Source organism: Pantherophis guttatus, chromosome 3 (genome assembly GCF_059756535.1).
Source record: "Pantherophis guttatus breed Tessera chromosome 3, ASM5975653v1, whole genome shotgun sequence".
In the NCBI taxonomy this organism is placed as follows: domain Eukaryota; kingdom Metazoa; phylum Chordata; class Lepidosauria; order Squamata; family Colubridae; genus Pantherophis; species Pantherophis guttatus.
Window position 1 is genome coordinate 177,106,694 of NC_142065.1, and position 12,805 is coordinate 177,119,498.

The 12,805-nt window shown below is 35.9% G+C and overlaps 1 protein-coding gene across 2 annotated transcripts in view; it reads left to right on the top strand.

Moving 5' to 3' along the window:
* Positions 1 to 12,805, top strand: part of NKAIN3 (sodium/potassium transporting ATPase interacting 3) — a 133,926-nt gene that overhangs the window by 60,048 nt on the left and 61,073 nt on the right. For both annotated transcript variants that reach the window (XM_034429844.3, XM_087890615.1), the window contains one exon: positions 3,382 to 3,462. In XM_034429844.3, the coding sequence (XP_034285735.2) occupies positions 3,382 to 3,462 (81 nt within the window). The remainder of the gene's footprint in view (positions 1 to 3,381; positions 3,463 to 12,805) is intronic.

Below are 12,805 nucleotides of genomic sequence, written 5' to 3' on the forward strand. Positions count from 1 at the left end.
GCAGTAGTGGGTTGCCCCCAGTTTGCACCAGTTCTATAGAACTGGTAGTAAAACTGGCGGGAGGCTCTGCCCACTGACCCTGATGTCATCAAACATGCGCATGCGCGAGTGAAGCAAGCACGTGCGCACGGTCCCGTTACTTACCTTTACTGGTAGTAAAGGTAAGTAGAACCCACCCCTGTCCCCACAGAGATTAGACTAGCCTCACTTTGACACTCTTTCGCAAGGCCATAAAGATCTGGTTTTACAAGTGGGTCTGTGGAACCCGAAGTAGGATAGAGCCTATCAAGTGACTTGTTTTATTGTTTGTTGTTGCCAGGGGGATAGGGGGGACACTTTTTTTATTTTTTTTACATTGAATTTTTTATTTTTTGTAAATTGCTTAGGGTCACTGAGATTATGTGTGCGGTCATATAAATTTTCTAAAGAAATAGACGAGACATGCATACATATTATCCTAGGATCAGTTGAAAGTGATCTTATATTTAGACACATCTGGGAACTGAATGGCCTTTAATCTTTGAGAGTTGGTAATTCTGCTCTACATAGGGAACCCCTATTTTCACAGTTCTTTAAAAATGTAGTAGGGAGGGCCTGTATTAGTTGTACGCCATTCAGAGGTGATAGGCCATCACTCAAAATATTTGACCACCAAGTCAAATATAAATAGCTTTCGCTCAAATTTGGGATTTTCCGGAAACCCCTAAGGGCTAGATCTCACTGGCAAACAGGCTGAATTCAGAGAAGATTGTCTTGGATATAAGCCTTTAAGGGTGACAAACAGTACCTTGAATTGTATCTGTAAACTCATAGGTAACCAATTAGCTGATATATGTTTGAGTCAGGAACAAAACTTTATTAGTTAATCAAACTGAATTTCTAAATGTAGTGCTATATTGTAATATAAATGTGTAATATTGATTTGTTTTCTTTTTACTGTATTTTTTAACTGTATTAACACACATTAATTGTGTGTTAATGTGGAGATTTGATTTTTTTTTACTCTTAAAGGAGAATAAATGGATTTTATGTTTTCATTTATAATTATAAACAACTAACAAGATTTTTTTTACATTGAAATGTATAAAGTAGTAAAAACTTGTAGAAATAGATGGTGATTAATGGGGAAAGAAACGTACCCAGAAGATGCAAAACTAGATTATTTGGAGTTAAGCCAACCTACACATTAAGAAACAATAAGAACTATAATTTGTAAAATGAAGCACAAGGGATTTGTAAACAATCGACACACTGTTTGCAATTCTAATGTATGATAGATGTTTTATGTTTTGTTTGTTTAAAAATAAATAAATTAAAAAAAAAACAATAAGAAAGCCAACTTCATCTGACCTTAAAAAAAACTGTAAAATGTTTGATAAGGCAAACATTCTTTGAGAAATGATTTTGATCAAATTTTGAGCCAATCACTTTTCATTTTCTGTCCTGTTGCTTTGGTCTCTTGTCCACCACAAATTTAACTGAACTAGATAAGAATGATTGTGAGTGTGTTTCTATATTTCTGCAGCTATGGCTGGCATTCTTAATGCATAACTGAAGTTAACTATACATTGTATAACTGGAACGATGGTGCAGATGAACATGTTTTTAAAATCATCTTAAAAGTTCAGTTACTACAGTCCTTCCTTCCATAAAGTTGCTGTTCCATAGAATAGCAACTTTAAGCATCAAGCATGATTTTAAAACGTTTTTCCCAGTAATAACTTTTTTCTTTCTAACAAATTTGGCAATAACACTCAAGGACTGATATTTATGTAAATAAATTAATCAGAATAGAGCTGGAAGGAACCTTGGCGGTCTTGTAGTCCAAGCCTATGGTCAATGTTGCTATGAATTATTTTCTTGTGGAATGAAAGCAGTTAATAAGAGGAAAGATTTTGAATGAAGTACTACTGGAGGGAAAGAATTTCGTCTTCCTCATTTTCTGTTTAAAATTTATAGTCAATTGAGATTAAGGTTTAGTTTATTTATTTCTTTATTGGAATTTGTCAAACAAAAACGAGAACACAAATAAGAAAATAAAAATACAATGACAGGGCATGTTAGTGCACTTATGCCCACCCCCTCTACTAGTTCATGCAACTTGTTAAGACATGGTTTATTTCATTGTGATTGTTGAATAAACCACAGTTCAGTTCATGTAACATGCTAAAACCATTAAGATAAAATTAAACAAAATATATTATGGTTTGTCACAATATGCAAAATCTTTCGTGAATTTAATTTTTAAAACTCAAAAAAAAATTCTTTCATCAAATGATGCATAAATACTATGTGCGCAAATCCAAATCTAATCTGAATGTGCAATTTGATTTGATTTTGCAGTACAATTTGCAGAAGTGCATTTCTATGAACATGCATGGAATCCTACTGAACCCTCAATCAATTTGAAAGCATTAGATTCAGTTTAACACATTGAATTCATGGAGAAAATCTATCTATGTAATAACTAAAAGTCAACACTGACTTGATGACACATAATCAACATACTGGATCAATTATTCCATTCAGCATGGTGATTGGATTGAAGCATCTTTGAATCAAAGTTTCACATTTAAGGGCAAATCTTAATGAGATTAAAGAAATCATAATTCCATACTATGAATTTTATAAATGTAGACATGAAAAGAAGTTCTATTCATATTGCACACTAAAGTTCACGAGGGAGGAAAAGGAATAAAAGTGACACTGTGTGCATCATAACATTATTCTGCCAAAAAATGTGAATTTTTATGCTAAATTACTACAGTGAATACCTGCAATGTCATTTTGCTGCTCTCATCAATTTACCTAGATACTAATTTTCCAGCAATATATTTCATTCCTATTACTTTCTTTCCTTTATATGTTGATGCATACATACATGTGTTGTATATGTACTAGCTAGATAGAGGGAAAATTTGAAAGTATTTATGCCATCATTTGATAAACTGGAGAAATTTAATTCACAACATTATTAATTACAGGCTTATTTGTTTATTTGAATTATCAGATTATTTCGTTTTTGGTCATTTCTTAGAGACTTGGCAAAATAAGGCTGTGGTATAATTGCTTCCATTCATTGCAGAAATATATTATGAGAATTAAATGTACAGTTAGGTCAATGTGTCAGAATTTATTGGTATCAATAGATTAATATAGCACCATAAATAATTAATCTAACTTTCTTTGTGTGTAGTCAGTGAAAGAAAGAATATTGGATTTGCAGTTGGCTGCAGTTCTACAGATTTCAGAGTAGAGAATTCTTTCTGGAAACTCTCTGCCTGGTGGTTCCCAGAAGTGTACTTATATGTTTAATGTACAGCACCCATGTGCATAATATTTTTATCATAATCTTTTATCTGTTTTTCTTTCTTTACTTAGTACTCCATTTGGACTGCTCTCTGGGTCACATGGAATGTTTTCATTATCTGCTTTTATTTGGAAGTAGGTGGTCTATCTAAGGTAGGTTCCATATTTTGACTGAATGGAATGGAAAATGATTCTGAATTAAAAGAATTACAGGCTGGCTATTTTTTTTTTTAAATATACTGTATTTCATTGATTTTTTAAAAAAATGACTATGGATCAATTGTGATCTTTTGAATTTTTGTTTCCATTATTGCTATAGCATTATTATATGTTTTGGGGAAATCCACTAACATAACGAGATACATCATACATAAATTTCTAAGAGCATTTTCATATGATAATTAGATAAATCCTACTTGTTCTATGTCTGCAAATTTTCAAATAATTATTTTTATGATTAGTTTCTTCTAACTTGTCACAATTCGAACATTTTGTAAGCAATAACATGGAATCCTTCCAAGCAGATATTTGCTGGTATTTTCATATTATTTTGTTTGGTTTTCTGATTTGCAAAAACTTTAATAATTGATTTTGGAATTGATTGAGACTATATTGCTGTTATTGTTTTTTTTTACTCTACTTTCCTGAAGTTGTTTGAGCTTGTTAATTCTGTCATTCTATCCATTCTGTGGCCAAAAGTAGCTCACAATATGAACCACCAGCTTGTAGAGCAGAAGATTCTTGACAACCATCTTTTTTCATACATTCTACTATTTAAGGACAGTATAGCCATAATACAAATATTGAAGCAAAGTTCCCTTTTGTAGCCTTTCCCACCTAATTTTTTTAAACTGGTTTAGAGTCAAGCCCATGGCAACACAGGACAGGGGCAGCCAAGCTGATAAATGAAGATACACTGATTATGAGACCAATAGAAGAGAATATATGTAGCTTGGATTGAACTGTGGAATCCTTGGTGCTATCTGTCCTTGGTTGTTTATGCAGACATTTTGTTACCAGACTATGTAACATCTTCAGTGCTAGAACGATATAGGGTTTGGTCTCTGTTTATGTATAGAAGCTTGCTCTGACAGAGTTGATGGGAGTGTTGTTTTTTCCTTCATAGTTCCTTGATTAGGCTGTTGTTTGCTGCTTGATTATCTTGGTATTAATCTTGGTGTTAATCCTTGTTTAACTAGGTGATGATTGCTGGCACGGAGCATTTTTAGCATTTTGTTTTCTTTTGTTTTCTCTTTAGTATTTTGGTTGTCCCTTTTAAATTGTGTGTAAATGTCATTGTTTATTTCTATGTGCCTGTTGTTAAAGGGTGAGGCAAGGGAACCTAGTTCCATTAACAGAGCAATTCTGTCTGTCTGGAAAAGTACTGACCAGATGCCCAAGTACCATAAATTTGTTCATTAAATTTAGAAATAAGCAATGATGCTGATATTGGCTTAAACATAATTTAGAAAGGGAAATTAAGTATTAATGTTGATGTATTACATTGGATAAGATTTAAAAATACATACATAATTTTTTAAAATATCTTCTTGCTTCAGTTTAACATGAGATTGCATATGAAAATTTATAAAATAAGTGGTTTTTTCTGTTCTAATTTTCATAATGTATTATTTTGTATTATGTTTACTTTTTTTCTAATCTTCTCTAAGTAGTATGAAAGGAGTCCAAGAGTAGAGTGAAGATCTCTGTACAGTCTGTTGAAAAATTTATGTGTATTTTTCACTTTAGTTTACTCTCAACATACTGATATAGTCAATCCCTGTATCCAGATCAGGGCAAGTATACATGTCAGTTAGCAAAAGATATAGCTTGATGCTTATATAATAAACATCAATAAGAGTTAACTATCAACAGGGAACAATAGGAGAAAGAGAGAGATGGATGAAGAAGTAAGAAATAAAAATTAAAGAAGCAGAAGACTTCTTATCAACAATCTATATTATCTCCACCTATATATTGAAAGGGCAGACCACTGAAAATAGTACTAAGAATATTTGGCATGGACAGTCTTAAAAAGGAGTGGCCTTTGGTTATTCCAGCTTTAACCTTTTTTCTAGACATAACTGCAGTAGAAAGGAAGTAAGGCAGGTTAATCCTTCCTCTGTTCTGCATCATAAAGAAAAAAAATTGGTGGACAGGAATGGTAGTCAAGAGAACTGATAGTAATACATGCATTTCATTGACAGAAAATGCTGTGTAGCTTCAGATTGTGAAATATAAAGGCATAATTTACATATGTTAAGTCCAAATGGAAGTGAAATTAGAGAAAGAGTAAATGCTGCTGAGTATGGCATTTGTATGATGTGCCTTGCTAACACATAGTAATTTTATTGATTATGATGCTGTAGCTAAATGCAGTGCAAGCATAAATTAAAACAATAATTGAAACAGGAATATGATTAGTATTATAAAATATATGAAATATATTTAAATAACTTTTATGTAATTAAATTGAATATATATAAAATAAGGGGCTCTGAGCCAAACTGTCAGTGATATATTAACCTCTATATTTATTTCTTAAAAACAACTTCAGAAGGATTGACCCCCAAAAAATTGTAGTGGGGTTCTTTTTAGTTCTTGTTTTAACTTCAAATAGTCTGATTCTAAACATGCTGTGAAAAATGGGAAAAGGCCATTTATAGAAAGTGCTGCTTACTGTGATGGATCCAGAGGGAAAATTCAATCAGAGCCTAATGTTTTGTTCTTATTACTTTTCTCTTCCCCAAGTACCTTTTAGATCAGTTAAATCTTTACAAATATATTCTGTCATAATAGGATTCACTAAGTTCAAATATTCTCAACTGATTCTATGCTATCAAGGGGACCACATAGATAATGCTTATATGAATACATTTAAATGATTTCAAATCCTGCAGTCAAAGCCTTTGGGTCATTTTTAACTTTCTTCTATCAATTAATAATTTGTTTTATTTCATTCCTAATGATTTTTCTCAATTATAAATTCAATTTCAATAAAAATTCAGTATCGGATGTTCTAAAAAGTGTTGGCATGATGGCATGGCGAAAGTCAGTAGAATTTGTGATCCTTGAAACAGTTAAGTATTTTTTTTTTTGTTGGCTACCATGTTAATTTGATCTTTATAAAGAAGACAAAAAGAGATTTTAGTCTAGTGTGAAAGGAAGTCTCTGGATTTCAGAAATCAATGATTCTGATAATTGCCTAAGTGTTGAATGCATGAATAATGTAAGACAGTTTTGTGTAAATGTGCAAAAGTCAAGTCAAACTATCCTTGTAATGTGTCACATTGTCAATCGCAAGCAATTTCCAGTGTTTTCAAAAACCACCAGCAGCAATTTACAGGAAAGATGAGAGATGTTACAATACAGTATCTGATATTTTCTTGATTTAAACTTTCGTTAGGAAAAGCTGCTAACTCAGATATGGAATTTTAGTGAATATACGAAATTTAGTGGAATACTTTTTAAAGCTAGGCTTCATCTCTATGTTAGGATTGTTAAAACCTCAGCACAAAAATTGATGTATAAAGATTTCCATTTTCAAGGACTATTATATACAATTGTGTTTGGTATTTGCACAATGTGATGATGTATACTGACATTTTATACCACATTAATATCTTATTTAAATATCACCACTCAGAAAGACATGCCAATAGTTTGATGGTAAATGTTTCTGACAGCTTGTAAGAAAATAATACATGAAGAATTTATTTTATTATCCTTCTAGAGCTAATGGTCACAGTTCATTTAGAAATTTAGAGGGAAAAGTTCATTTAAACACCTTACATTAAGTTATTTTTAGAAGAGCCTTTCTAGGAGCTTGGGGAGGGCAAAAACGGCCTTCTCAACCCCCCCGGAGGACATCCAGACACTGGAAACGGCCTGTTTGCTGGTCCCCCCGGAAGTTGGCAAACGGACCATTTCCGGCCTCTGGAGGGTCTCCAGGGAGTGGGGAAGGCCGCTAGAAAGGCTCTGGAGCCTGGGGAAGAGCAAAAAACAGGCCTTCCAGTTCCACTGGAAGTTGGCAAATAGGCCATTTCTGGCCTCCAGAGGGCCTCCGGGGGGATGGCGAAAGCTGTTTTTGCCCTCCCCATGCTCCTAGAAAGGCACTAGAGGCTGGGGAGAGAGAAAAATGGACTTTCCCCACCACCCCCCGAGGCCCTCCAGAGGCGGGAAACAGCCAGAAGGCCCAAAAATCAGCTGGCCGGTACGCGCATGCAGACCGGAACTGAGCTCACCGATATGGCTACATGTGCCACCTGTGGCATGCATGCCATAGGTTCGCCATCACGGATGTAGGTCATCCCTCAGGGTAAGTCAAAATAGTTTTACATCTATATCTGACTTAAAAGCAAAATTAAAATAGATCTAAAATATCAGTTGTATTTGGACTTATCTGTAATCATCTGCCAACGTTCTAAACCAAGATTTTTAAAAATTGGTTATCCAAGAATGCTGAAAAGAAACACATCAACATGGTTGCTCCTATCTTTATACAATAATGATTTATGAGCATCAGTAATTATATAAAGATCGCAAAAGTCTAACAAAACATTTTTACATTGTATTGCATTGGATATATCAAACTTTTTAGAGTTCTTTCCTTCCATGCCTCTGCTATTAGTACATTTTGAATAATGGCAAGACTTGTATCATTTTTCCTTGGCTGTAGGGAACATTTATCATCGGGAACTGATAAAGAATGGCATTTTATAGACTTTCTGCCAGAAAATGGGAAGGGGATTTTGTTAATAAAGTTAATCATTAACAGAATTGGAAACTAGGCTTTCTTAGCCAAAGACGCCATCTTCAATTTACAATCTGTTTGGGGGATTGTGAACAAAAATCATTATCACACTTGTTATTATATTTCACACTCCATAGCCAGAATTATAAACATAGCTAATATTTGAGGCATGTGTTCTATCTGTAGAATTGATTTAAATGAACTTTTAATGACTTTAAGTAGCACACACACCATTCTTTGAAATAGGACATCTAACACTTAGATGTCACAGTTAAGAAAACCATATTGGATTAGTCTGGTTTTTACTTCCAAAAAGTTGTTCAAATAGGAAACTGCATTATTGTATATCAGATCCCTGGTTCATCAAGCTCAATTATTTAATAGCTGGCAAGGATTTTCCAAGATTTCAGTCAGAACACTTTTCCATTGACCTGGGAGTTTAGCATACAAAGCATGTTCTTTGCAACTTAGGATCTTTTCCAAATGCAGCCATCTCTTGGCATCTTAAAGACTACAAATTATGCTGACATATTTTTTTCTCTCTCCATTACTTAGTTGAATTGTTGAATAAAAATAAAACATCTATTGTATCCCTTTTATATCTAAATAAGTAGCAAAAAACATAGGCCCTTTGATAACAGCTGCTGGATTTACATACACATACACATACACACACGGGAAGGAGGAGGGGGAGAAGTACTTTCATGCTGTCCTATGATTGTTTTCTACATTATAGTCCTCAGAATGTTAAGGTTTTCCCCTCATAAGCTAACAGTACATCTAACAGACCAACCAGCCAGGACCACATATTTGTATGGTGGTGGTGAACTAGAAAACAAGGAGAAAGGTCAGCCATCTGCTCTGTTTATGAAGCTCATTAAAGTGATGAAAAAGTAGCCCAGTATCTTGAACACAAAGTAGTGAGAGACAAGTTGGTGAAATATGGTGAATGTTCCTTTAGTGGCCAGCCTACTAACCTGCAGTCCAGCACTCATGCTATAAATTGACTTCACAGAGATAAAAGTTGGGCTGAATTAATTAAACTGAGCTAATGAAAGTTAATTGACTTCTATTGTACAGAATGATATAGATCTCTAGTGATGCTATAGAAAGCTATAGAATAGGCATTGTGTTGATCAATGCAAACTTGTACAAAACTGGTTGCAGATTGCTTGAATATATTATGACATTATACTCATTATTTTTCATGTTTTAATATTAAATTAAAAATCCTTTTCAGAGATCATCTAGTTCTGTACTAAATCTTTTCCCAGGTTTCTGGTTGGATGTTTATCACCCAGAACGCATTGTGCAAATACTTTGTTTGTCCCTACTTGAAGTTTTATTGTGGTAGAAAAAATATTACACTGGAAAAATGGTGGAAAAACAGAGGAGAATTATGAATGGAAAAACGATATCTTGCCTTATATGTATTTCCACTACTGAGGTCCCAATAAAAACTTTCCAAGATACATTTTACTACTACAATTTGAGATCCATTTTATAATCCACTTAATTTGTTTTAACTGCAAAATGAAATATAAAATGGCAACTCATTTGACAGTTGGAACATTATGTTTTTCCTTTTTTTAAAATTTCCAGTAAATTTGACATCCAAATGTTGAAATTGGTAAAATTTGTTTTTAATAAAGATTTCTCCCTTTAATTCTTCCTTACTGAAGATAACTTGTATTTTGATTGCATGCTGTCAGATTGCATGCTCTTAAAACCTTCATTCAAGATTTGAAGAGAAGAAAATGAATACCCTATTAAAAGTTCGGTCGTTCAGTACATTATGAGTAAGCCCAAAGAAATCTCATATACTTTTGAAGGCACTCAGAAGTATTCATTGTTGGAAATAAAGTAATATTATTAGTAATAACCACATAGCTTAGAGAAGCTGCATTGCCTTTCGAGGTGGCATATATTGTTTACAATTGTGAACAACTCTCTGCCTGATTGCATATGTATTAAAACATTGTAAATATTAACAAATGTTAGCTACTGTGAAAATACATTGAAACAACTAGAAAATATGGGAGGAAATAATATTCTGATTCATTTTCAAGGGAATTAGTTGTTAATATGTTTAGTTTTTTATTTGTATACTAGCTGTGGCCCAGTCTGGTGCTTCCGCTGAGCTAAAAGAGTGAGGCTGAAGTTCCAAACTCTCCATGAACCTTTGGTGGGCGTGGCCAACTTGACGTCACTTACTTTCATCAGTCACATGATGGCCCCCGAGCCATGCCTACCCAGCTGATGATTAGGGCAGAGAACCAGTTGCTAAAAAACAATGGGAACCACAAAATCCTCCCTCTCTGTCTCCCCCTCTCTCTTTGTATCTCTCTATGTCTCTCTCTCTCCCCTCTGTAGCTCTCTATGTCTCTCTCTCTCTCTCCCCCCTCTGAATCTTTCTATGTCTCTCTCTCTCCCCCTCTCTCTGTATCTCTCTATGTCTCTCTCTCCCCCCTTTGTGTTTCTCTTTCCCCCTCTCTCTGTATCTCTATGTCTCTCTCTCTTCCCCCTCTCTCTGTATTTCTCTCTGTTTCTCTCTCTCCCACCCTCTCTCTCTGTATCTCTGTATGTATCTCTCCCCCCCGTCTCTCTGTATTTCTCTATGTCTCTCTCTTCCTCTCTCTTTGTTTATCTCTGTCTCTGGCCTGGCCTCTTCTGCATCCCCCGCCATCACCCTTACCTTTTCAGGCCCGGCCTTTGAGGCTCTCTGCACCCCAGCAGAAACTCGGGGGCCCCCTCCATCCTCCCTACACAGATGTTTTCTGGGGGCTTGACGGGGAGACACATAGCAGGGAAGGGAAGGGAAGGGAGGGGGGTGCGGTGGGGGTTCGAGGCTGGTTTGGGGCTGCCCGCCCGAAGGAAGAAAGCGGCAAAGCCAGGAGCTACGCACACCCCACTGGACCCCTGCTGCGCAGTTCTCCTCCCCCACCTGCCAAGGGCAGGGGAATGATTAAATCCCTGCTCTTCCAGGTGAAATGAAGGCAGGCTGGCCATCCTCCCTGCTGCCCATTTCCGCCCCCCGAAGCCTCCCCGGAGCCCCTTTTCTGCAGGGGGCCAAAATTTTCGTGTAGGCTCCGTGAACTGTCAGAGCGCCCACCTGTGAATTAAAGGCAGCGCTGGTCAAAGGCGACCCCGAGGCTCCAGTTGCCTTCATCTCCCGCTCACCGACTGGATTCGTATAGCGCCGGTTAGTGGCTGGTCTTTCTGACCTTGGGGCCTGTGGTAGCGCTGGGCCACGTGCGATTCAGGCCAGGCAAGGGATGGAGGGTTCCCACTCGGCGGACCCAGACAGCCTCGTTGCCATGTGTTCTTTGGAGGGAGCCCTGAGAGCGGCTGGCGAGGGGGATGGGCAGCAGCGACAGTGAGGCTAGTTTGTTGGGTGACCGGGGGAGGGGGAGGTCAGAGGCAGGCTTGGGCGGGCCCCGCCCAGCCCTAGAAGCGCCGGCTGCGAGGGCTTCCTGGCAGGGAGCCAGCTGCCTACCTGCCGAGCCTGATGGCAGGATACGGCCCTTCCAAATGTGCAGTTTCTTGGAAGCAATATGGAGAGTCTAAATATAAGGAGCAGAAATCTGTTGAGCGTAATCAGGGCTGGGAGGCTGCCATGTTGGTTTTACGTTCAGCAGATGGCACTGTTTTTCAATGTTTTTCAATGTTTGTCAATGCCTTTCAATGTTTTCCATGTTTTTACCTGTGACAGGTGTGACATGTATATAATATAGATATATAAAAACACGCCTGTAGTCGAATGCAACATTGTGTCAAAATTTGAAAGCAATCAGTGAAGAACTTTCGGAGATGTGCGGTTATGTACTAATGGACATTTACATTTTTATTTATATAGATATAGAATGCACCAAACACACAAAATAATAGAGGGTCTCTTAAACTAAAATCAAATGCAAACATGAAATATAAAATGAAATTAAACCACCAATAACAAGTGACATCAGTGGAACAGAAACAAAAGGCATTCAAGTAAGTTAAAATTTAAAAAATTTGGAAAAAGAAATGAAATAGCCTTTTAAATGCCAAAAGTAATCTCAAAATAAGTTCGAGGTGAGCACTAAACTTATTCAACAGAAGAAGAAAGTCTCAAAAGATATATAAACCTTGAGATATATATTAGTATACAGTATGGAGAAGAAGATGGTTATTGCAGAGCAATATAATATCAGCACTCCTGTGTGACTGAATTCCAAAATTTGTACATGAATAATAATATTACTTAGACAATTCAACAATCACAAATAGAAGTAACTTTTTGAAATTCCCAGGTTTCTACTCCAGGTGAAATATTACAGAATGCAGATAGGCATTCATTTAAAACATGAAGTTCATGTTTTAAAGTGTACGTCCTGGAATTTCCTCTTAGGGGAATGTGGGAAGTTTTAATAGGCACCAGACTAGGTTCAAGAAGCACTTAAAACTGCTAGAAGAAAGTATCATTGATTTCTTATTTTGAAAACATAACATTCAATTGTTGTACTACTTTTTTTTTTATTCTTAGGCACAAAATAAAATCAGGTGTTTGGTAGAAAAGAAATAAGAGCTTGAAAGGTTTATAGTAATTGAACCGCAAATAGTTTTTAGCTTGTAAAATATTTGGGAAAATAAATTGAAAATTCAGTTAACTAAATTCATTAATTGGAAAGGGATTATGTATGTACTGTATGCATGGGCTAGAATTCACATGCTGTCCCAAACCTTGACTTTAGGGAGTTTACATTA